At 46.2% G+C, this 25,919-nt stretch overlaps 1 protein-coding gene and 1 long non-coding RNA gene across 2 annotated transcripts in view; both read right to left on the bottom strand.

Moving 5' to 3' along the window:
• LOC148131056 (uncharacterized) overlaps positions 1 to 18,544 on the bottom strand; it is a 35,558-nt gene extending 17,014 nt beyond the window's left edge. The window contains exon 1 of the long non-coding RNA XR_015749089.1: positions 18,473 to 18,544. This is a non-coding gene — a long non-coding RNA (uncharacterized LOC148131056). The remainder of the gene's footprint in view (positions 1 to 18,472) is intronic.
• MYLK2 (myosin light chain kinase 2) overlaps positions 1 to 24,063 on the bottom strand; it is a 39,824-nt gene extending 15,761 nt beyond the window's left edge. The window contains 8 exon segments of the mRNA XM_087962419.1: positions 57 to 130; positions 1,493 to 1,634; positions 3,159 to 3,268; positions 3,985 to 4,078; positions 5,140 to 5,245; positions 14,919 to 15,280; positions 16,882 to 17,207; positions 23,628 to 24,063. Of these exon segments, the coding sequence (XP_087818545.1) occupies positions 57 to 130; positions 1,493 to 1,634; positions 3,159 to 3,268; positions 3,985 to 4,078; positions 5,140 to 5,245; positions 14,919 to 15,280; positions 16,882 to 17,117 (1,124 nt within the window). The 5' untranslated portion in view covers positions 17,118 to 17,207; positions 23,628 to 24,063.
• Between the last annotated feature and the right edge of the window lie 1,856 nt (positions 24,064 to 25,919).

Below are 25,919 nucleotides of genomic sequence, written 5' to 3' on the forward strand. Positions count from 1 at the left end.
ACCCCTGGGAGGACACCCGTGGTCAGAGGAGGCTGCAGCCACCCCGATTCCCACATTACCTTCGGGCAAATCCAAAGTCAATGATCTTCACCATGTGACCAGTGGCCGTCACACACAGGATGTTCTCAGGCTGCAACGAAAGGAGAAAAGGGATGTTTCACATGACGGTGAATGGACAGGTGTTTGGGGGGGGGGTTCAAGAGAGGAGAGGAAGCTGTTGACAACAGACCACGCTTCTCTAAATGGCAATAATAACAGCAACAAACAGACAGGCACCTGCCACGCAACAACTCAGACTTGACAGCTGTCAATAAGAAAGAGGAAAAAAATCTGGATGGTGGGGACACGGCAGGACCTGGAGACAGCACAAGGGAAGAGGAAGAATTGGGGAAGATCCCAAAATACAGAGACCCAAAAATAGAAGCAGAACGACGGGGGCAAAAGGAATAGGATAGAATAGGATAAGATAGGATAGGGTAGGGCAGGACAGGACAGGACAGAGATGGAAGGGACCTTGGAGGTCTTCTAGTCCAGTCCCCTGCTCAAGCAGGAGACTCTATACCCGTGATGGGGAACCTATGGCACGCGTGCCACAGGTGGCACACAAAGCTATTTGCGCCGGCACGCAAGCCCCGGGCAAACTTACCTCACTGCACATGCGCGCACCTCCCAGATGATTTTTCAGGTCGTTTGAGGCCTTTTTCGGCCTCACAGAAGCTCGAGGGAAACTTCCAGAAATACCGGAAGTGATGAAATGGGCCCGTTTTTCGGCCTCCGAAGGCTGCAGAGGCTTCCCTTGAGCCCCCCGGGAGGGCGAAAACAGCCTCCCTGGGCTCCAGAGGCCCTCCGGAAGCTGAAAACAGGCACTTCTGGTATTTCCAAAAGGCCCTTTTTTTTGGCCTCCCGAGGCTGCTTCTCTTGAGCTTCCGGGAGGCCAAAAAAGGCCTCAAACAGGCCAAAAATCAGCTGGGAGGTGCACACCTCCGCAGTACAGGTAAGGGAGCAGGGGGCGTTGCACGCACATGCGCAGGGGGCCGTGGTGCATCGCATTGTGGGTGTCGGCACGCGTGCACTATCGGCACACCACAACAAAAAGGTTTGCCATCCCTGCCCTATCCTCGGGGGGGGCTTACTACCGGTTCACCCCGGTTTGGGAGAACCGGTTGTTCATTTGATGGCTGGTTTCAAATCCCACCGCTGGCTGGACCTGCGCCTCCCAGGAGTCCCCACATGGCCCGTTTTGGATCCCAGATAAGTACAGAGCCCACATCGAGGCTCGGGGAGGGTGAACAACAGGCCTCCCTGAGGCTCCAGAAGGCCTAAAATGGGCCTGTTTCCAGCCTCCTGAAAGCCTCCGGAACTTGGGGAGGCCATTTTTACCCTCCTTGGAGGCTCAAGGAAAGCGAAAGAAGGTTCGGGCTTCTGTAGCATCCTGCCCCCCATACACACACTTGTGGGGCTCAGTTCCCGCCCCCCCCCCAGGACTGCCTACCTTAAGGTCCAGGTGCAGCACTCTCATCTGATGCATGAAAAGGATTCCTTCGCAGATCTGACGCACAAACACCATGCAATCCACCTCGGTCAGTTGGTAATCCTCGTCGATGATCCGTTCGAACAGCTCGCCCCCTTCCACGCTGGTGGGGGGGAGAAATCAAGGCTGCATCAGGATGGCACAATAAGAGACACACACACACACACACACACACACCCCGGAGCATCAGGACAATACAGCAATAATAGTAACACTTAGACTTCTGGAGACCTCGCTAAGCAGTTTATGGGGTCAGTGTGTTGCCCCAACAATCTGTTTTATTGAGCTCAGAAGGACGAAGAGGGAGTCAACCTTGAGCCGGTCAGGATCGAACTGCTGGCAGTTGGCAGAATTAGCCTGCCATTTTGCATTTCAGCTACTGCATCACAATGGTTGGGAAGGAAGGAGAGAGGGAGGGAAGGAGGAAGGAAGAAAAGTGAGGGGGGATGAAGGAAGGAAATTTGATCCTAGGGAGAGAAGGAAGGAAGGAAGGAAGGAAGGAAGGAAGGAAGGAAGGAAGGAAGGAAGGAAGGACAAAGTGAGGGATGGATGAAGGAAAGAAGTTTAATCTTAGGGAGAGAAGGAAGGAAGGAAAGGAAGGAAGGAAGGAAGGAAGGAAGGAAGGAAGGAAGGAAGGAAGGAAGGAAGGAAGGAAGGAAGGAAGGAAGGAAGGAAAAAGAAGTGGACAGATGAAGGAAAGAAGTTTAATCTTAGGAAGAAGGAAGGAGGAAGGAAGGAAGGAAGGACAAAGTGAGGGATGGATGAAGGAAAGAAGTTTCATCTTAGGGAGAGAAGGAAGGAGGAAGGAAAGAAGGAAGGAAGGAAGGAAGGAAGAAGTGAGGGACGGATGAAGGAAAGAAGTTTAATCTTAGGGAGAGAAGGAAGGAGGGAAGGAAGGAAGGAGGGAAGGAAGGAAGGAAGGAAGGAAGGAAGGAAGGAGAGACAAAGTGAGGGATGGATGAAGGAAAGAAGTTTAATCTTAGGGAGGAAAGGAAGGAAGGAAGGAAGGAAGGAAGGAAGGAAGGAAGGAAGGAAGGAAGGAAGGAAGGAAGGAAGGAAGGAAGGAAGGAAGGAAGGAAGGAAGAAGTGAGGGACGGATGAAGAAAAGAAGTTTGATCTTAGGGAGGGAAGGAAGGAGGAAGGAAGGAAGGAAAGAAGGAATAGCAATAGTACTTAGACTTATATACCGCTTCACAGTCCTTGACTTACAACCATTCATTTTGGAGCCATTAAAAGCTACAACAGCACTGAAAAAATTGTCTTATGGCCACTTTTCTCACTTATGGCAGCATCCCCACGATGGTCACAAGATCAAAATTCGGATGCTTGACAACTGGCTCCTCTTTACGATGGTCACAGGGTCCCGGGGGTGGGGGATGTCACGAGATCCCCTCTGGCGACCTTTTGACAAGCAAAGTCTATGGGGAAGTCCGATTCGCTTAATGACCATGTTACTCACTTAACAGCCATGATAAGAAATGGGGTAAAATGGGGCACAGATTCCTTAAATACTGTCTTGCTTAGCAACATCCACGTTGGGCTCCCTTGTGGGTCATAAGTCAGGGGCGCCACCTCTACGTACAAGATGGGGGCTCTGCCTCTGAGCCCAGTGCCGCCCCCCACTCACAATTCCATAAAGAGCATGATCTCTCGGGGTGTCTCGATGGCGTCGTAGAGTTGGATCAAGTTTCGGTGGTTGAGCTGGTTCATCACGTCGATTTCCACTTCGGCCGTTTCCTGCCAGAGAAAAGGGACTGTTACAATCTGACTCTGGAAAGGAGGAATAACCGACAGGGAGTGGAAGGTGGTGGGGAAAACTGGGAAGGGCAGAGGCCAGCTGGACATTCAGAGGAAGACCCAGGCCCACCCCCTCTCCATCCTAGGGCACGCAAGGAGGAGCGGATAAGGGAGAAATGTGAGTGGTGTGGTTTACGGGGGAGGAAGGGGCCCTGATCCCCTTCATGGGCTGCAGCTGTGAGGACTGTTTAAAAGGACAAACTGCGCATGGCCCAGTGCTGGAAGCAAAGCGTGGAATAATTCTAGTCTTTCAGTTCTTATCTGAGTTCTGGCATCCTTACCCGTGTGTGCATTTCGATATCTGTGGACGTCTTCAAGCCCTTATCCTGCCTTGTCTCATTAATTGCTTCAGTGGGGTTTGTGTTGTTGTTTTTTCCTATTTATAATTTATATGTATTTTGAGTTTGAACGGGATTTCTTCCTTTTCGCAACTGTTTGTGAGGGAGTTTTTTTCTCTCCAGTCAATGATAATTGGACCTTTGAAGCCAAGTTGAAGGAATTAAAGGGACTTCACCTGTTTTTGTGACTCTGCTGCTTGTGCATCCCACCCCGGGTCATCATAGCGGCATTACAGGGACTGAAGAAAGGGGGGGCTAGCAACGCACACACACCCCGCCTGCCCATAACCCCTCCTGGGCCTCCCCCAAAGGGCCTACCGTGTCTTTGGGCCCCTGCTTCTTGATGATCTTCACGGCCAGCTTGAGGTCCGTGTCCTTCACTGTACATGTCCGGACTTCTCCAAACTTTCCCCTGGAGAGGGAGACGAGGAGGAGGAGGAGGAAAGCCCTGAGCCAAATCCCTGCTAATATTCATGTTTTTATATTTGTTTTTTAATGGTAATGTTAAGACACCTAGAATCACTTTGGAGAGAGAGACAGAGAGACAGAGAGAGACAGAGAGAGAGGGAGAGAGAGAGAAGGAGGAGGAGGAGGAGGAGGAGGAGGAGGAGGAGGAGGAGGAGGAGGAGGAGGAGGAGGAGGAGGAGAGAGGAGGAGGAGGAGGAGGAGGAGGAGGAGGAGGGAGGAGGAGGAGGAGGAGGAGGGAGAGAGAAGGAAGAGGAAGAGGGAGAGAGGGAGGGAGGGAGGGAGAGAGAGAAAAAGAAAGAAAGAAAGAAAGAAAGAAAGAAAGAAAGAAAGAAAGAAAGAAAGAAAGAAAGAAAGAAAGAAAGAAAGAAAGAAAGAGAAAGGAGGGAGGGAGAGAGAGAAGGAAGAGGAGGAGGGAGAGAGGGAGGAAAAGAAAGGAGGAAAGAAGAGGGAGAGAGGAAGAGAAAGATGGAAGGAAGAAAAGAAGGAAGAGAAGAAGGGAGGAGAGGGAGGAGAGGGAGGGAGGGAAAGAAAGAAAGAAAGAAAGAAAGAAAGAAAGAAAGAAAGAAAGAAAGAAAGAAAGAAAGAAAGAAAGAAAGAAAGAAAGAAAGAAAGAAAAGGAGGGAGGGAGGGAGAGAGAGAGAAGGAAGAGGAGGGAGAGAGGGAGGAAAAGAAGGGAGGAAAGAAGAGGGAGAGAGGAAGAGAAAGATGGAAGAAAGAAAAGAAGGAAGAGAAGAAGGGAGGAGAGGGAGGGAGGGAGGGAAAGAAAGAAAGAAAACAGGGAGGGAGGTAAAGAGTAGAAGAGTACAGTTGGAAGGGACCTTGGAGGTCTTCTAGACCAACCCCCTGCTTACGCAGGAGACAATATACCAGGGATGTCCAACTTTGGGACTTTAAGACTTGTGGACTCCCAGAATTCCCCAGCCAGCGCAAGCCTTTCCACCGGTGAATTCTTCTCAGACAATCCCACCCCCTGGTCCCAAAGGGGCCTCCTCCTTCCTGCCTTACCCCCCCAGGATTTCTTTCGTGTTCAGTTTGTAAGTATCTTTGAAGTCTCCAGTCCTCAGTGTGACGATGCGATGGGTGAAGGGTGCAGGAGGCGGGGGAGTGTCATCTGGAAAAGAGAGAGAGAGAGAGGCGATATTGGAAAGAGGGACCGGTTTCTATGCGCATCCATGCTCAGAGAGTGACACCTATGGGCTGCAGAGGGGAATCTGTGCCTGACTTGCCAGCACACACAGTTGATTGGATTGGGCTCACGGTTATATCTGACATGGGTGCAAATGGATCATAGAATCATAGGGTTGGAAGGAACCTTGGAGGTCTTCTAGTCCAACCCTTCTTCTAGTCCATCCCTCCCTTGATAGGACCTGATGGTAAAGACTGCAACGACGACACCATTAAAGCCAACATCTTTAACACATTCTTCGGCTCAGTATTTGTAAACAGCAATGGATCATGCCCAGTATTTCCTAGCCGTACCACAGATAACAACAATGATCTAATACATATCGATTTTACAGTAGACAACGTTGAAAAAGCACTACGCAACCTAAAACCATCTCTATCTATTGGACCGGATGGAATATGTGCCTACTTCCTAAAAAAGCTATCCACTGCCATAGCCGAACCTCTAAGCATAATCTTTGAAAAATCTTTCAGGACCAGCTCCTTGCCAAAACTATGGTCACAAGCCACGGTCATCCCCATCTTCAAAAAGGGAGACCCCAGCCTAGTTGAAAATTACAGACCAATCTCCTTATGCTGCGTCACCTGTAAAGTCATGGAATCAATTATTAACCGATCCATCATCCTCCACTTAGAGACAAACAACCTACTCTCCAATAAACAATTTGGTTTCAGAAAAAAACTATCCTGTAATCTGCAACTCTTACACTGCAAAAACATATGGACGACACAACTCGACCAGGGCAAAGCAATAGACGCAATCTACATAGACTTCTGTAAAGCCTTTGATTCAGTGGTACACGACAAACTACTCCTAAAAATAAAATCCTATGGTATCTCTGGACAACTGAATAACTGGATAGAAGCATTCCTGTCAAACAGACAACAAATGGTCAAAATCGGGAGCGTCCTATCAAATCCAGTACCTGTCAATAGTGGTGTCCCCAAGGGTTCTAGGACCAACTCTCTTCATACTCTACATAAATGACCTCTGTAATCATATTAAGAGCAACTGCGTTCTCTTCGCTGATGATGTAAAGCTGTTCAATACCACAGACAATACTGCTACCCTTCAAAAAGACCTCGACTATGTATCAGAATGGTCAAACAAATGGCAACTTCAAATCTCAACAAATAAATGCTCTTACATATTGGCAAAAATCAGAAAATAAAATACAAGCTGAATAGTCAAGATCTTGTTGATGACCCAAGCTTTGTAAAGGACCTTGGAATACTCACCTCTAATGATCTAAGTGCTAGAGCCCACTGCAACTACATAGCCAAAAAGGCATTAAGAGTTGTTAACCTAATCCTACGTAGCTTTTTCTCTGGTAATATCACACTACTAACCAGAGCATACAAAACATTTGCTAGACCAATACTCGAATACAGTTCATCAGTCTGGAACCCACATTACGTATCTGATATTAGCACAATTGAGAAAGTCCAGAAATATTTCACAAGAAGAGTTCTCCACTCCTCTACTGTTGCAGAAGACCTTATGCCACCAGACTTGAAATTCTAAACCTAGAAAGCCTAGAACTATGCCGCCTTCAGTCCGATCTAAGTATAGTATATAAAATCATACATTGCAATGTCCTACCTGTCAATCAATACTTCAGCTTCAACCATAACAATACAAGAGCACACAATAGATACAAACTCAAAGTAAACCGCACCAAACTTGATTGCAGGAAATATGACTTCAGCAACAGAGTGGTCAATGTCTGGAATACTCTACCCGACTCTGTAGTTTCTTCCCCAAACCCCAAAAACTTTTAACCTTAAACTGTCTACTATTGACCTCACCCCTTTCCTAAGAGGTCTGTAGGGGGCGTGCATAAGCGCACCAACGTGCCTACCGTCCCTGTCCTATTGTTTCTCTTATTCTTTTATTTTTCTTATATGTACCCATTTCATGTATTCACAACTATGTATACACTTATACTTATTATCTTGTAAACAATTGGCAAATCAAATAAATAAAAAAAAAATAAAAAAATAACCCCCTGCTCAGGCAAGAGACTCTGTAGAATTCCAGACAAATTGTTGTCCAATCTCTTCTTTAAAACCTCCAGTGATGGAGCATCTGTCTATCTATCTTTCCCCTTCCTTCCTTCCTTCCTTCTTCTCCCTCCCTCCCTCCCTCCCTCTTTCTTTCTTTCTTTCTTTCTTTCTTTCTTTCTTTCTTTCTTTCTTTCTTTCTTTCTTTCTTTCTTTCTTTCTTTCTTTCTTTCTTCCTTCCTTCCTTCCTTCCTTCCTTCCTTCCTTTCTTTCTTTCTTCTTCCTTCCTTCCTTCCTTCCTTCCTTCCTTCCTTCTTCTCCTCCCTCCCTCCCTCTTTCTTTCTTTCTTCCTTCCTTCCTTCCTTCCTCCCTCCCTCTCTCACTCTCTTTCTTTCTTCCTTCCTTCCTTCCTTCCTTCCTTCCTTCCTTCCTTCCTTCCTTCCTTCCTTCCTTCCTTCCTTCCTTCCTTTCTTCCTTCCTTCCTTCCTTTCTTTCTTTCTTCCCATGTGGTCCAGTTCCAAACAGGCCACAATCCAGGAGTGGGTCATGCCTCAGGAGTTGGGCATCCCTGGCCTAACCCTGTGAACTCATTTGCATCTCTACAGGTAGTCCTCAATTAGCAACCATTCTAAGTTATGGCAGACACCCCCCAAAAGGTACCTACAACTCAAATTTCAACTTATTTTTCCAGAATCCAGAAAGCTACTATAAGATTTAGACACGGGACCCCAGTTCTGCTAACTTTGCATGACCCCTCAAATTTTTTGAGATTGGCGTAGAATTATTCACAATGATAGATAGATAGATAGATGGACGGATGGATAGATGGATATAGATAGATCAGAAAGATTAGATAGATAGATAGATAGATAGATAGATAGATAGATAGATAGATAGATAGATAGATAGATAGATAGATAGACAGATATAACTAGATCAGATAGATTAGATAGGTAGGTAGGTAGGTAGGTAGGTAGAGATAAAGAGAGAGAGATAATAGAAGAGAGAGAGAGGATAGATAGAGAGATAGATAGATAGATAGATAGATAGATAGATAGATAGATAGATAGAGATAGATAGACAGACATAATAGATAGATAAATAGATAGATAGATGTAATAGATAGATAAATAGATAGATATAGCTAGATCAGAGAGATTAGATAGATAGATAGATAGATAGATAGATAGATAGATAGATAGATAGATAGATAATGAGAGATAATAGATGAGAGAGAGAGGATGGATAGAAGAAAGATAGGTAGGTAGGTAGGTAGAGATAGATAGATAGATAGATAGATAGATAGATAGATAGATAGATAGACAGACAGACAGACAGAGGTTGGGATAGATAGATAGATAGATAGATAGATAGATAGATAGATAGATAGATAGATAGATAGATAGATAGATAGATAGATAGATGATAGAAAGATAAGTAGGTAGGTGTTTAAAGAGAGAGACAGAGAGAGTTATTGATATAACTATAATACATTGTGCATATCTATATATAGAGACTCCATATTTATATTTCTAGCCAAGACCAAGCCTTAAGAACAAGTGCACACCAAGTCAGAATTGAGAAGACAGCAACAGACCGCAAATGTCGTCTCCTCAAAGGTGCACGACAAAATAGCAACAACAACAGTGCATTGTAATCTGCAAGAAACACCTTTTGTCTGCTAGTGAGAACTGGTGGGACCATAAAATGGGGAAAGTCATAGAAAATGAAGACGCTAAATCTCTCTGAGAATTCAGACAGAAGGCACCTGCCACATAACATCCTGGACTTAACAATTAAGAAAGACCAAATTTTTTTAAAAAGAGCCTGGATAGCAGACAATGGCCGAATCTGAAGACAGCAGAAGAGAAGAGAAAAATGTTTAAAAACACCTCCACCAAATGTTGGAAATGTAATCAGACCCCAGGCAGGTATTACCACATAGGATGGATCGGTGGCAAAAGCCAAAAAAAAAAAAAAATGGACAAAAATACACACACGGTTAGAAAAAAAAATGTTAAAGCAGCATATAGATCAGTGATGGCCAACCTTTTTGTTGTGGTGCCAACATCCATAATGCATTGTGGCCTGCCCCCCCTGTGCATGCAACATCCCCGCCCCACCTCCTTACCTGCATTGCGCATGTGCGCACCTCCCACCTGATTTTCAGCCCGGGAGACGCCGTTTTCGGCCTCCCGGAGTCTCAAGGGAAGCCTCTGCAGCCTCGGGAGGCCGAAAAACAGGCCTTCCAGAAATACCGGAAGTGCCCTTTTTTCAGCCTCTGGAGGGCCTCTAGAGCCCAGGGGAGGCCATTTTGATGGAAGCCTCGGGAGGCTGAAAACGGGCCCGTTTTGGCACTTCCGGTATTTCCAGAAGGCCGGTTTTTCAGCCTCTCGAGGCTCCCGAGGCTTCCTTCAAGCCTCCAGGAGGCCGAAAATCAGCTGGGATGCATGCGCATGCGCAGTGCAGGTAAGTTTAGCTGGGGCTCACACAAATGACTCTGCGTGCCACCTGGTTCACCATCAGGGATATAGATTATAAGCCAGAAATATTTTTGTTAGGTATGGTACCAGAAAAGTATGATAAAGGGAATATATATATATTGATGGCAGTGAGAATTGTATTTGCACAGCACTGGAAAAATGAAGAAACACCTCACGGAAGAAAACATGACATTGCAGATTGACATTAAAAAAAAAAGAAAAAAAAAGACACAGAATATTTTCAAGCATGGGATTAGTTTTACAGGTGGTTGGACAATAGAGGTAGAAATTAGGAACTTGAAAAGGATTATTATGCAAGCAAATTGATCCAGACAGTACACTGTTCATAAAGCACTTTATGTACCACGTTTCCCCCAAAAATAAGACCCTGTGTTTTCTGTATTCTGCACAGTGGTGGATTTGTACACTGTGCAGATGCAGAGAGATAAACTCAACAAGATGTCCATAACAAAGTACTGTACATTTATTAGTTCATCAGGTATCCTCATAACTCACATTTGTGTTGAAGTTCTTCTTTAATGACCAATCCTTTGCATATCTGCCTTGTAGGTAAGAGATGGTCATCTCCTAACCCATCTTGCAGCGATAGAAAGCAGCTGCCATGAGTTAGAGAATCCAGGCAAAAGTGAGGAAAACTCCCCCAACCCATCGAGGGTCAATTCAGTGACCAATCAGGATTACAGATGTGGCCACGTGACATGAACTACATTTCCCAGGATGCCTTTAACTACATTTACCATGATGCATTCCCTTAAGGGGACAGCTCATAATTCCTAAGTAACTATCCAATTCCCATAGACTGGCTGGGAGAGCACACTGTGTTATACTTTTTTTGTCACCCAAAAAAAAGGCACCAGGTCTTATTTTTGGGGGACGTCCTCCACTGACTAATCTCACTTGTGCGCATCGCCCCCGACCTCCTTTTCACGATCAGAGACCTTCAGGAACTTCTTCCTCTGCAGCCAGCAAGGCTTTCCTGAAGGCCTCTGCAGGCGATAATGGAGCTTTGGATCGATCCAGAGCTTTGTTATCAGCTCCAGAGGCCTTCAGGAAAGCCTTCCCAGCCTTGCCAGCCTTGCCAGCTGCAGAAGAAATGGGCTGGCAAGGCAGGTGTCAAGGTGCGCGACGCCCGGCTACAACTGTTGAAAGGTAAGCAGTAGGGCAGCTCCACCCCGCCTATCCCCACCCTAGCTTAATTTTCACCCGTCCACTCTGGAATGGGTGGGGTCTCAATTAGGGCTTATTTTGGGGGGTAGGGCTTATATTGGGTGCACATGTAAAAATCAAGCTAGGACTTATTTTCAGGGTAGGTCGTATTTTTGGGGAAACGGTGAAGAGAAAATGTATAAATAAACTGTTTAAAAAAGAAAGAAAGACCAAAAAAATGATCTGGATAGCGGACAATGGCAGAACCCGAAGACAGCAGAAGAGAAAAGAAAGAACCAGAGAACATTACAAAGTGCAAAGACCCGCAAACAGAAATAGAGTGACTGTGGCAAAAAGGAAACGAAGGCATCACCCATCGTGAGAAGGGCCTTGGTTGCAATCCCAAAACACCTGGAGAATCCCTTGAACCCCATTCGACAGTGACAAATTTGCCACTGGTCAATTGCAAATGGCAGCTTTACTTGGAATAGAATAGAATAGAATTCTTTTATTGGCCAAGTGTGATTGGACACACAAGGGATGCAAAGACATCCAGCCTCTGCCTATCCCACGTCCTGGGAAGGACTCGATAGGTGGACAACAATGGCAAATCCAGTCTGAACATCTGGCTGACCGTGTGACCAACAACAACAACAACAACAATAATAATAACAATAACAATAACAACCACCACCTAGAACACCATAACCAAGTTGCTAAAATCATTCACTGGAAACTGTGCCAAAAGTTTAGATTTGAGTAGAGTAGCAACTACTGGGAACATCAGATTGAGAAGGTTCTGGAGAATGAAAAAGTCCAGATCTTGTGGGACTTCAGAATTTAGACTGACAGGCACTTGGCCCACAACACACCTGACATAACAGTAGTTGAAGAGAAAAAGGTTTGGTTCATTGACATTGCAATACCTGGTGAGGCACGAATTGAAGACACGCAGCGAGATTAAATCACAGGGTATCGGGACTTACAAATCGAAGTTGAGCGACTTTGGAAAAAGAAATTGTGTGCTATGCCAATTGCAATTGGAGCCCTTGGAGCCATACCTAAAGGGCTGCCTCGCTATTTGGAAATCCTGAATTTATCAGACTTGAATACCCTGATTCTACAAAAAAACCACCCTACTTGGAACAGCTTATATCCTCCGATGCTACCTGAACAGTTCCTAGGTCCTTGGTTAGGACTCGAGCTGTTGAGCTACCAACCAGCCCCAAAGGCTGTGAATCTCCCCAAAGATATAATAATAATAATAATAATAATAATAATAATAATAATAATAATGATGATGATGATTTCTGACTGCCCCCTCTTAACAGTTGAAAACCAAAAACTTTCCCTGTTGCTGACTCTTATTCAAGGTTTAATTCCAACTTGGCCACCTGCCCCCGATTAAATTCTGGGGTCTCTCTCTCTCTGCAACAGTGATGATGGGACTGAATGTGCCTGATTTTGAACAGAAGAACCAAAAAAAAAGAGGGGGGATTTGGAAGGGACTTTTGAGGTCATCTAGTCTAATCCCCTGTTCAAGCCCTATACCATTCCAGACAAGTGGCTGCCCAGTCTCTTCTTAAAAACCTCCGGTTCCAGGTACAGGAATCCTCAACTTATGACCATTTCTTCAGTGACTATTCAAAGTTACAGTGGCCCCAGAAAAAAAGTGATCTATGGCTTGTCCTCGCACTTACAACCACCTCAACATTGCCCATGATCAGGTGATCAAAATGTAGGCTTTGGGATAAGCCACCATGTATTTACCATGGTTGCAACATCCTGGGCTTACCTGACCCCCTTTTGGGACCTTTCTGGACAATGAAGCCAGTGGGGAAGCCAGATTTGCCCCCTGGTTCACTTAACAAGCCCCTGGTTCACTTAACAAGCCCCTGGTTCACTTAACAAGCCCCTGGTTCACTTAACAAGCCCCTGGTTCACAACAAGCCCCTGGTTCACTTAACAAGCCCCTGGTTCACTTAACAAGCCCTGGTTCACTTAACAAGCCCCTGGTTCACTTAATAAGCCCCTGATTCACTTAACAAGCCCCTGGTTCACTTAACAAGCCCCTGGTTCACTTAACAAGCCCCTGGTTCACCTAATAAACCCCTGATTCACCTAACAAACCCCTGATTCACTTAACAACCCCTGGTTCACTTAACAAGCCCCTGGTTCACTTAACACCCCTAATTCATTTAACAACCCCCTGGTTCACTTAACAAGCCCCTGGTTCACTTAACAAACCCCTGATTCACTTAACAACCGTGGCAAAAAAGGACATCAAATTGGCAGGACTTCATTGAACGAACCACCTTGCTTTAAGCATCAGAAATTTTGGTCTGAATTGCGGTCCTAAGGCCAGGATGACCTGCGCCTGCCGTCATGAAGACTAGAAACTTGGGAAGGGACACACGGACTCCTTTCCGTCAGCGTTTCTGCTCCGGGCCTTGAAACCAGCAATTCCAGTGGTGGTATGCTACTGGTTTGGACTGGTTCGGCCAAACCGGTAGCTCTTAAGGATCATCTATGAACGAACCGGTTCACTCCGATGATTGGCTGCTGGGTCCTCCTACCCGCCCTGGCTGTATCCTGACCTTTATTTCCTGCTTTTCAACCTCAACTGCTTCGCCCGCATCAGCTGTTTTACACACAGGGCTTGTTGAAAATGCTGCGCGCACGCAAAACCACGCAGTCACACCGAACCAATAGGAAAAAGTTTTGAAAATGCAAACAGGACCAAGGTACCTTCTATCATGTGTGGTGGTCATGCCCGGAAGCCCCCAAAATACTGGACTAAAATATGGAGTTGGATCCAAGAAATAGTGGAAGATCGAATAGAGTTTAAACCAGAATTGTTGGCAATAATTAAAGGGAAATGTAGGCAAAAGATTAAACGTATTTTATTATATATATTGACAGCAACAAGGATAGCATTTGCACAATGCTGGAAACAAAATAATAAGCCTTCAGATGAATTAGTAATTGAATTTTTTTTAGATTGGGCTGAAATGGATAAACTGATATTAAAATTAAAAGATTAAAAAGAGACGGAGTATTACGAAATTTGGGACAATAGTTAGTATAAATAGTTGAACAATAGAAATAAGGATAATGTGATGACCCAAGGGGGCGTGGCACAAAGGCAACACAGTCAAATAAGTAAGAAGAGTCCTTTGGTTATCTCCAACTTTGCCCCCAATGTCCCAAGTTGCCTTCAGCTGGAGAAAAACTCTCCCAGGAACAGCCTTTAAGTGGAGAAAATTCAGTCCAAAACAAGGTACATACAGATTGTAACTAAAAATCCAAAACAAACCACGCTGCAGTAATTAACTTGACAGGGCAGGAGAAGGAATTGCAGACTTGAAAGGCCAACAAAACACACACAGTTGGGAAGACGCCAGGAAGCCAGATAAGCTTTGAATATACCAGATAATTCACAATTTTCTCCCAACAGCTTGCTGCGCGCAGCTTCCCTTTTTATACACTGTGTTCTCACTGCAGCTAATGAAGGGAATCAGGGCCCTTTCCTCCCCCGTAAGACACCCATCTCACGTTGCTCCCTTCTCCATTCCTCCCTGCTTGCCCTAGGATGAAGAGGGCGTGGGCCTGGATCTTCCTCCGAATTCCCTCTCCCTTGTTCTACCTCTCCCCTCCTCTGCCCAGCCAGCCTTTGCCCTTCCCCAGATTCTTCCACAGCCTCCCCCTCCGAATCAGACAGGGGCATCACGGATAACAGAAATAAGAAAATTATAGATAAACGTATATGAATGAATATAAATGTAGATATTTAGATGAGATTGGTTTATATAATAATGATGGCACCGTGCGGTTAACGTTAAGGTGAAGATGTGTAAAAAGGTGAAAAAGAACAATAAAAATTATTGGGAGGAAAAAGGAAAAAGTTTTGAAACCCACCACTGAGCGATTCCCTGACAACCTTACCCAAGATCAAAGAGGGGTCTTCTTTGCCAAAATCGGGAGTGAGGTAGGGGCTACACCCCGGTTCCTCGGAGCTGGTGGTATCTTTGCTTCCTGGGGACAGAGAGGCTCCGTCAGCATCAGAAATCGGAGAGAGGGGCTCCTTGGGCAAAGTCCTTTCACTCTCTTGGGGGGCAGGGCTGGGGCTTCGGCTGCCGGCCCGGGACCTGCTCAGGGGCCCCTTCCTCCTTCTCCTTCTCCTTCTCCTCCTCTTCTTTGGGGTCTCTCCGGGCGCAGGCTCTTGGGCAGGCGGGGAAGCAGCCGCGGGGTCTTGGGGACTGTGGGGGCTGGGGGCTTCCGAGGCCTCTTCTGGAATATCTCCTAAGCTGGAACAGGGAGACCCGAGTCAGATCCTCAAGCAAGGTTTTTAAAAAGACCGCCCCCCCTCCCCAAATTCAGCAGAAAAGCCACGAAAGGATTTGCAGAATGAATAGAGTGGGAAGGGACCTTGGAGGTCACCTAGTCCAACCCTCCCCCGCCCAAGCAGGAGACCCTACACCATTACTGACAGAGGGCAGTCCAGTCTCTTCTTAAAAGCCTCCAGGGATGAAGCTCCCACAACTTCCGAAGGCCACTTCTGTTCCATTGGTTGATTGTTCTCACTGTCAGAAAGTTTCTCCTTATTTCCAGGTTGAATCTCTCTCCATGTTCAGTTTCCATCCTTTATTCCTTATCTTATGGTGCTTTGGAAAATAGGGTCACCTCCTCTCTGGGACAGCACCTCAAATATTGGAACACTGCTCTCATGTCTCCCCTGGTCCTTCTCCTTCCCCTTCTCTTCTTCTCTCTCCTCCTCCTCCTCCTCTTCCATCTCCTGCCTCTTCTCCTCCTCTTCTTCTTCTTCCTCCTCCTCCTCCTCTTCTATCTCCTGCCTCTTCTCCTCCTCCTCTTCTTCTCTCTCCTCCTCCTCCTCCTCTTCCATCTCCTGCCTCTTTTCCTCTTCTTCTTCTTCCTCCTCCTCCTCCTCTTCCATCTCCTGCCTCTTCTCCTCCTCTTCTTCTTCTTCCTCCTCCTCCTCCTCTTCTATCTCCTGCCTCTTCTCCTCCTCTTCTTCTTCTTCCTCCTCCTCCTCCTCTTCCATCTCCTGCCTCTTCTCCTCCTCTTCTTCTTCTTCCTCCTCCTCCTCTTCCATCTCCTGCCTCTTCTCCTGCCTCTTCTCCTCCTCTTCCTCCTCCCCTCCTCCTCCTCCTCCCCTCCTCCTCCTCCTCCTCCTCCTCCTCCTCCTCCTCCTCCTCCTCCTCCTCCTCCTCCTCCTCTCTTCTATCTCCTGCCTCTTCTCCTCCTCCTCTTCTTCTCTCTCCTCCTCCTCATCCTCTTCCATCTCCTGCCTCTTCTCCTCCTCCTCTTCTTCCTCCTCCTCCTCCTGTCTCCTTCTCCTTCTCCTCTTCCTACATCTCCTTCTCCATCTCCCTTGATTAAAACTCCACCACATCCTCCTCCTCCTCCTCCACACCTTGTAAGAGGTCCTTATCCTCTCAAAGTCCCAGTGTGCCTTTATCCAAGCCCACGTAGTCAAAAGCCACGATGAACAGTCTCCGTGTAGGATCCATCTAAACTGCCAAACTACTGTAGTAATTCCAGGGAAGTCACTAGTCTTCCCACCCACCCACCCCCAAAAAAGAGAGAAATCACCCCATCACCCAATCAGTTGACTCCCTTCTCACTCAACTTCGCACATGCACCCCGGTGCCTTTTCAAAGCTGCCCCCATTGCTTGGCTCATTGCCCAGGTGGACCTCTTGGCAGAAGGACCTCAAACCAATGGATGTAGCGGAGAAGAACGTTGAATATACCAGATAATTCACAATTTGCTCCCAACAGCTTGCTGCGCGCAGCTTCCCTTTTTATACACTGTGTTCTCACTGCAGCTAATGAAGGGCATCAGGGCCCTTTCCTCCCCCACAAGCCGCACATCTCACACATCTCACCTGCTGACTTGTGCTGGGCAGCTGAAGCTGTGCTGGATGTGCAGTGGTTTCTGTTGATCATCCTTGGGTTTCCCTTGGTGGTCCTTCACTTCTGGGGACTCACCTGGGGGTCCTTCTTTCTCAGCTTTGCTCTGGTCTCTTGGCTCCTCTTTCTCCAGGGCTGGACCTTCCGGAAGGACATTTTCTCCCCCTCCCCCAGTATCCTGCACAGTGCTGGTTTCTCCGTTCTTCTCCATCTTCTGGATGAGTCTCCTGCACCGATGGGGGCCTCCCGTAGAGATCTTCCAAACTGACCCTTTTCCTTTCCGGGGATTTCAGATCAAATCCTGCAGGAGACAAGCCATAGGTGAAGGTTGATCAGTACGTATCTCCATGCTACAAAAAGCCAAAATCATTTAGATTAGGTGTCTCCAAACAGGGTGAAAGAAACCGATGGAGATAATGTTTGGGGTTTGTTTTTTTTTGCAAAGAAAGTCATTTTTTAAAAGGGTATAAAGGAGGAGGAGGAGAAGAGTCATTTTTTGTGGGTATAAAAGTTCAAGAGGACATTGAGACGTTAAAGGACATTCTACAGAGGAATGATGGAGGATGTCATCTGCATCTCTATCACTGTCTGGTTTGGCTCTGCAACCCAACAAGACAGACACAGATTTTCAGAGAGCAGTTAGGACTGCAGAAAAAAACAATGGCTACCAACCTGCCTTCCATGGAGGACCTGCATCCTGCAGGAGTCAAAAAGAGGGCTGGGAAAATATCTACAGACCCCTCACATCCCGGACATAAACTGTTTCAACTCCTTCCCTCAAAACGACGCTATAGAGCACTGCACACCAGAACAACTAGACACAAGGACGGTTTTTCCCCTGAACGCCATCACTCTGCTAAACTAACAATTCCCTCAACACCGTCCAACTATTTCCTAAGGCTGTATTACTATTATTATTCTCATCGGTCCTGTTACTTCTCTCTTTCTTCTTATGACTATAACCTTGTTGCTTGTATCTTTATGATTATATTGTTTTTCCTGGTATGTTTTGATTGCTTTAGTAACCTATGACTATGATTACATGTTGTATCTGATGATTCTTGATGAACGTATTTTCTTTTCTTTTCATGCACATTGAGAGCAAACTGGGTTTTTTGGGGAAGAGGGCTGTAATATTCTCACCCCACTGGAGTAGAGGATACATCACCCCTCCCTTGCCCGATGTCTCTTCCCCAAGGCTTCCTGTCCCATTTAAATTGGAGACCCCCCCTCTTTTTTAAAATCCCCCCATCTAGTTGTACGTTCATTCCCTTTGCGTCCGCAGAAAGAGTTTTGCCCCGTTTTATGACCTTCCTTGACACCGTTGTTAAGCGAATCACTAGAGATGTCAAGTTAGTCACCCGGTTGTTAAGTGAAACTGGTTTCCCCATTGGACTTGACTGCATCTGTTTATTTATTTATTTGATTTGATTTGTCAATCGCTTACAAGATCATAGGTATAAGTGTAAACATGAGTAAGAATACAGGAAATAGGTACGAATAAATGGGGACAATAGGACAGGGACGGTAGGCACGATGGTGCACTTATGCAGGCCCCTTACAGACCTCTTAGGAATGGGTATTCTGTCCCTGCCTTTCTCTCCTCCCTCCATTCTTTTCTCTCCTTCCTTCCTTCCCTGTTCTCCTTCCTTCCCCCTTCCTTCCTTCCTTCCTTCCTTCCTTCCCTGTTCTCCTTCCCCCTTCCTTCCTTCCTTCCTTCCTTCCTTCCTTCCTTCCTTCCTTCCTTCCTTCCTTCCTTCCTTCTTTTATTTTTTATTTTATTTATTTATTTGATTTGTCAATCGCTTACAAGATCATAGGTATAAGTGTAAACATGAGTAAGAATACAGGAAATAGGTACGAATAAATGGGGACAATAGGACAGGGACGGTAGGCACAATGGTGCACTTATGCATGCCCCTTACAGACCTCTTAGGAATGGGTATTCTGTCCCTGCCTTTCTCTCCTCCCTCCATTCTTTTCTCTCCTTCCTTCCTTCCTGTTCTCCTTCCTTCCTTCCTTCCTTCCTTCCTTCCTTCCCCTTCCCTGTTCTCCTTCCCCTTCCTTCCTTCCTTCCTTCCTTCCTTCCTTCCTTCCTTCCTTCCTTCCTTCCTTCCTTCCTTCCTTCTTTTATTTTTATTTTATTTATTTATTTGATTTGTCAATCGCTTACAAGATCATAGGTATAAGTGTAAACATGAGTAAGAATACAGGAAATAGGTACGAATAAATGGGGACAATAGGACAGGGATAGTAGGCACAATGGTGCACTTATGCACGCCCCTTACAGACCTCTTAGGAATGGTTATTCTCTCCCTTTCCTCCTTCCTTCCTTCCTTCCTTCCTTCCTTCCTTCCTTCCTTCCTTCCTTCCTTCCTTCCTTCCCTTCCTGTTCTCCTTCCCCTTCCTTCCTTCCTTCCTTCCTTCCTTCCTTCCTTCCTTCCTTCCTTCTTCTTTTATTTTTATTTTATTTATTTATTTGATTTGTCAATCACTTACAAGATCATAGGTATAAGTGTAAACATGAGTAAGAATACAGGAAATAGGTACGAATAAATGGGGACAATAGGACAGGGATAGTAGGCACGATGGTGCACTTATGCACGCCCCTTTACAGACTTCTTAGGAATGGTTATTCTCTCCCTTTCCTCCCTCCATTCTTCTCTCTCCTTCCTTCCTTCCTTCCTTCCTTCCTTCCTTCCTTCCTTCCTTCCTTCCTTCCTTCCTTCCCCTTCCCTGTTCTCCTTCCCCCTTCCTTCCTTCCTTCCTTCCTTCCTTCCTTCCTTCCTTCCTTCCTTCCTTCCTTCCTTCCTCCCACTCCTTTTTTTCTCTCCTCCCTCCATTCTTTACTCTCCTTCCTTCCCCTTCCCTGTTCTCCTTCCTTCTCCTTCCTTCCTTTTTTATTTTTTCTTATTTATTTATTTGATTTGTCAATCGCTTACAAGATCATAGGTATAAGTGTAAACATGAGTAAGAATACAGGAAATAGGTACGAATAAATGGGGACAATAGGACAGGGATAGTAGGCACGATGGTGCACTTATGCACGCCCCTTTACAGACTTCTTAGGAATGGTTATTCTCTCCCCTTTCCTCCCCATCCTCTCTCCTTCCTTCTTCTTCCTTCCTTCCTTCCTTCCTTCCTTCCTTCCTTCCTTCCTTCCTTCCTTCCCCTTCCTTCCTGTTCTCCTTCCCCCTTCCTTCCTTCCTTCCTTCCTTCCTTCCTTCCTTCCTTCCTTCCTTCCTTCCTTCCTTCCTCCCACTCCCTCCCTTCTTTTCTCTCCTCCCTCCATTCTTTACTCTCCTTCCTTCCCCTTCCCTGTTCTCCTTCCTTCTCCCTTCCTTCCTTTTTTTATTTTTTTCTTATTTATTTATTTGATTTGTCAATCGCTTACAAGATCATAGGTATAAGTGTAAACATGAGTAAGAATACAGGAAATAGGTACGAATAAAAGGGGACAGGGACGGTAGGCACGATGGTGCACTTGTGCATGCCCCTTTACAGACTTCTTAGGAATGGTTATTCTCTCCCTTTCCTCCCTCCATTCTTCTCTCTCCTTCCTTCCTTCCTTCCTTCCTTCCTTCCTTCCTTCCTTCCTTCCTTCCTTCCTTCCTTCCTTCCCCTTCCCTGTTCTCCTTCCCCCTTCCTTCCTTCCTTCCTTCCTTCCTTCCTTCCTTCCTTCCTTCCTTCCTTCTTCCTTCCTCCCACTCCCTCCCTTCTTTTCTCTCCTCCCTCCATTCTTTACTCTCCTTCCTTCCCCTTCCCTGTTCTCCTTCCTTCTCCCTTCCTTCCTTTTTTTATTTTTTTCTTATTTATTTATTTGATTTGTCAATCGCTTACAAGATCATAGGTATAAGTGTAAACATGAGTAAGAATACAGGAAATAGGTACGAATAAATGGGGACAATAGGACAGGGACGGTAGGCACGATGGTGCACTTATGCAGGCCCCTTACAGACCTCTTGGGAATGGGGTGAGGTCAATAGTGGTCTGAGTGGTCTGAGGTTAAAGGGTTAGAGGATGTAACAACAGAGTCAAGTAGGGCATTCCAGGCATTGACCACTCTGTTGTTGAAGTCAAACTTTCTGCAATCACACGACCATGGGTCACTCTGACTGTCATAAACACGAGCCAGTTTGCCAAGGGTCTGAATTTGGATCACGTGAGCATGGGGATGCTGGTCGTAAGGGTGAAAAACGGTCACAAGTCGCTTTTTTCCCAGTGCCCGTTGTAACTTCCAAAATAGTGCAAGGGCCTCTGCTTCGATGCCACCGCCACTTACATGCTCACTGTTCCTAAACCAGGGTTAATCCTGGATGAGTATGAGATGACATCATATAACGAAACAACTAGCATTGTTCGGCGAGGTTGTCTTAATATAGTTTGGCCATTCCTTCTGGTAAGGGAACCAGAAGCGAAGGTATTTTTAAATGGAACAAGTCAGTGCCCTCATTCAACGCTCCGCTGTTGATTAAGGAATCACTTCCCCCTTCAGCTTCGTTAATCAATAAATTGTGCCAAGGAAGGCACCTTGCCAGCCTGATGCCCTTTTAAGGAAGAGCAACTAAGATGATTCAAGGCCCGGAGACTAAAACATACGAAGAACGGCTGCAGGATTTGGGTTTGGCTCGTCTAGAGAAAAGAAGAATTAGGGGTGACATGATAGCAATATTCCAATATTTGAAGGGCTGCCCCAAAGAAGAGGAAGGGGTTCAAATTATTCTCCAAAGCCCCTGAGGGCAGGACGAGAAGCAACGGATGGAAACTAATCAAGGAGAGAAGCAACCTGGAATTCAGGAGAAACCTCCTAACGGGGAGGACAATTAACCAGTGGAACTGCTGGCCACCAGGAATTGTGGATGCTTCATCGCTGGAGGTTTTTAAGAAGAAACTGGACAGTCATTTGTCTGATATGGTATAGGTCAGGGGTCACCAACCTTTCGGACCTCAGGGACCACTACATCCATAAGTTTAAACCCCATGGACCACTAATATGAAATTTTAAAAAAAGATAAATAGTATTTACTGCAATATAAAAATGCAAACAATTTTTCTGCGGACCACCAAAATGTTCTCATGGACCACCAGTGGTGACCACTGGTATAGGGTCTGTTCTTGTTCTTGTTCTTATTCTTGTTCTATTCCATTCCATTCCATTCTATTCTATTCTTATTGTACCCTATGACTATCATTAAGTGTTGGACCTGATAATTCTCGACTCTTGACAAATGTCTCTTTTCTCTGATGTACACTGAGAGCATTTGCACCAAGACAAATTCCTTGTGGGTCCAATCACACTTGGCCAATAAAAGAATTCTATTCTATTCTATTCTATTCTATTCTATTCTATTCTATTCTATTCTATTCTATTCTATTCTATTCTACTCTACTCTACTATTCCCATTCTTTCTATTCTTTCTATTCTAATTGCACCCTATGACTATTATTAAGTGTTGTACCTGATGATTCTTCACTCTTAATGAATGTCTCTTTTCTTTTATGTACACTGAGAGCATTTGCACCAAGACAAATTCCTTGTGTGTCCAATCACACTTGGCCAATAAAGAATTCTATTCTATTCTATTCTATTCTATTCTATTCTATTCTATTCTATTCTATTCTATTCTATTCTATTCTATTCTATTCTATTCTATTCTATTCTATTCTATTCTATTCTAATTGCACCCTATGACTATTATTAAGTGTTGTACCTGATGATTCTTCACTCTTAAATGAATGTCTCTTTTCTTTGATGTACACTGAGAGCATTTGCACCAAAGACAAATTCCTTGTGTGTCCAATCACACTTGGCCAATAAAGTATTCTATGCTATGCTATGCTATGCTATGCTATTCCTTTACCCCGCTATCGGCGCAGAGACCTTAAGAAAACCTGTTGCATAAAGTTGCATTTTGCCTTCGGTTTCTGCCCATTTTCAGGGTGTTCCTTTCTCCATCGGTTAAATCTTTGTGCTGTTTTGGAATCATTCCGTGGCCCAAGAAGCCACATCATGCGTCAGAAAAGTAAGACCATCCAGTCCCGTCCCCCCACCGGGAATCTCTTCATGCAGCTGCAGACAATATTCCACTTTTCCAAAGTGTTTTCAGGCACCCTAGAAAAATCCCAGCATGGAGGAAATTCATACTGGGAGCTGCCCGCCGAGTTGACGGCGGATCATCCCTCAATCCAGAAAACCCAGAGAGGTGTCGGTTAAGCGCAGGTCAGAGCAGCTGACTTAAAAACAAACCTGGGCACCCACCAGGTTCCAGATGTTGGCCAATCGGTTGGACCAGATGTTGAGTAGAAAGAAGGAACCACGTGGGGCGTTGGATTCTCCTAGCCGTAAAAAAAAAGCTCATGCGACACAAAATGAAGGTTGAAGGAAAAGACTCACCCCCCCTGGTTACCCTCAAACCGAGCCAGCTCTGGATTTATCTCGCCTGGCCCAACTGCCGTTCGATGGTTGAAAGATCTCCAGCAAGTTCTGGAGATGTTTTGAAGGAGAAGCAGCACTAAAACACCACCAAGAGGGTGCAGGGGTACCCTGAAGACATAGCTGCCCCCTATATCAACCGGACTTGAGCAAGGAAAAGGCTCCCGTGGGTGGGTGGGGGCTTCTCTTTGGGGGACCCACCCCCAAACCAGCTGGCTGGGCCACCCTCAAGTGGAGTTGACCTGGGCAGGTCAACCCTGAGTGAGGAGCCCTGCAAAAGGAACTCACCCAGAGGCCGACAGCAAGGGATGTCCGGAGCCTTCGGTGTGGCCCTCTCGCCACCCCAGGGCAAGTCGTCACAGTCCCTGTCGGAGAGGGTCTTTGCCCACGTCCCCCCCTTCTATATCCCCCCACCCCCGGTGTAAACAGAGCCGGATTAAGGCAGGGAGAGGGGAAACTCTCCTACCCAAGACGTTGGACAGAATTATGAGCCTGCCGCTTGCTCGCTGTCTCTGCGGCCACCTGTTCTTGCTGGCCCCAGTTCAAAGGACAGTCCATTCTGCTGCCTGCTGGACGGCCAAGCTGGCCGGAGAGGAGAATTTCAGCCAACAGTAAAGCAGAAAATGACGCACTAACCCGGTGAACTCCTGACGCCCCGTCAAACCGAGATCTTCCTCCGGTTGTAGAAGCCACCCCAGCTGTAGCTGCCCCTGTTGGAAGCCCCCAGTAGGCAAGAGGGGGTTATTTCAGGCCTCGGACCAGGTTCCCCCCCCGCCAGACCTCCCAGCCGCCCTGGGTTGGGGCCAGGACAAGCGACATGAAACCGTCTGTCGTTTCGTTGAAAGTGGCACCGTGGGCAGAGAAATCCCGGAGCGGTGCCTCATTTGGGGGGAATTGGTCAAGGCACCAGGAATGAGAAGGAGAGGGAAGTTGGGTGGCGGATCAGTTGGACCAGTGTTCCTCTCAAATATTGGCAGCTTCAGATCTGTGGGCTTCAGCTCCCAGAATTCCCCAACTCTCATCTTTTAAGATAGATGGACTTCAGCTCCCAGAATTCCCCAGCTGGCAAAGTTTAGGATGGATGGACTTCAGCTCCCAGAATTCCCCAACTCTCATCTTTTAAGATAGATGGACTTCAGCTCCCAGAATTCCCCAACTCTCATCTTTTAAGATAGATGGACTTCAGCTCCCAGAATTCCCCAGCTGGCAAAGTTTAGGATGGATGGAGTTCCGCTCCCAGAATTCCCCAGCCTCATTGGTGTAGGTTGTCTTGCTATTGCCTTGTGCGTTGTTTTTCAACCTTGGTAACTTTAAGGAAAGTGGACCTCAACTCCAAGAATTCTGGGAGTTGAAGTTCACACCTTAAAGTTGCTAAGGTTGAAAAACACTGATTTGACTGGAGAACTCTGGGAGTTGAAGTCCATCTATCTTAAAAGAGGACGGCTGGAGAATTCTGGGAATTGAAGTCCATCCATCCTAAACTATGCCAGCTGGAGAATTCTGGGAGTTGAAGTCCATCCATCCTAAACTATGCCAGCTGGGGAACTCTGGGAGTTGAAGTCCATCTATCTTAAAAGAGGACGGCTGGAGAATTCTGGGAATTGAAGTCCATCCATCCTAAACTATGCCAGCTGGGGAACTCTGGGAGTTGAAGTCCATCTATCTTAAAAGAGACGGCTGGAGAATTCTGGGAGTTGAAGTCCATCCAAGGGCTGAGAATTCTGAGTTGAAGTCCATCCATCCTAAACTATGCCAGCTGGGGAACTCTGGGAGTTGAAGTCCATCTATCTTAAAAGAGGACGGCTGGAGAATTCTGGGAGTTGAAGTCCATCCATCCTAAACTATGCCAGCTGGGGAACTCTGGGAGTTGAAGTCCATCTATCTTAAAAGAGGACGGCTGGAGAATTCTGGGAGTTGAAGTCCATCCATCCTAAACTATGCCAGCTGGGGAACTCTGGGAGTTGAAGTCCATCTATCTTAAAAGAGGACGGCTGGAGAATTCTGGGAGTTGAAGTCCATCCATCCTAAACTATGCCAGCTGGGGAACTCTGGGAGTTGAAGTCCATCTATCTTAAAAGAGGACGGCTGGAGAATTCTGGGAATTGAAGTCCATCCATCCTAAACTATGCCAGCTGGGGAACTCTGGGAGTTGAAGTCCATCTATCTTAAAAGAGGACGGCTGGAGAATTCTTGGAGTTGAAGTCCATCCATCCTAAACTATGCCAGCTGGGGAACTCTGGGAGTTGAAGTCCATCTATCTTAAAAGATGACAGTTGGAGAATTCTGGGAGTTGAAATCCACCAAGTCTAGTGCAGAGAAGGATCGGGGAGACATGATAACAATATTTGAGGGGCTACCCCAGAGAGGAGGAGGGGGTCAAGCTATTTTCCAAGGCACCCAAAGGCCAGAGAAGGAATAATAAATGGATGGAAACTGAACAAGGAGAGATTCAACCTGGATATAAAGAGAAACTTTCTGACAGTGAGAACAATCAACCCATGGAACAGAAGTTGCCTTCAGAAGTTGTGGGAGCTTCATCCCTGGAAGCTTTCAAGAAGAAACTGGACTGCCATCAGTCAG

Source organism: Notechis scutatus, chromosome 3 (assembly GCF_049901735.1).
Source record: "Notechis scutatus isolate UNSWTSFEM ecotype Mainland chromosome 3, rNotScu1.2, whole genome shotgun sequence".
Lineage (NCBI taxonomy): Eukaryota > Metazoa > Chordata > Lepidosauria > Squamata > Elapidae > Notechis > Notechis scutatus.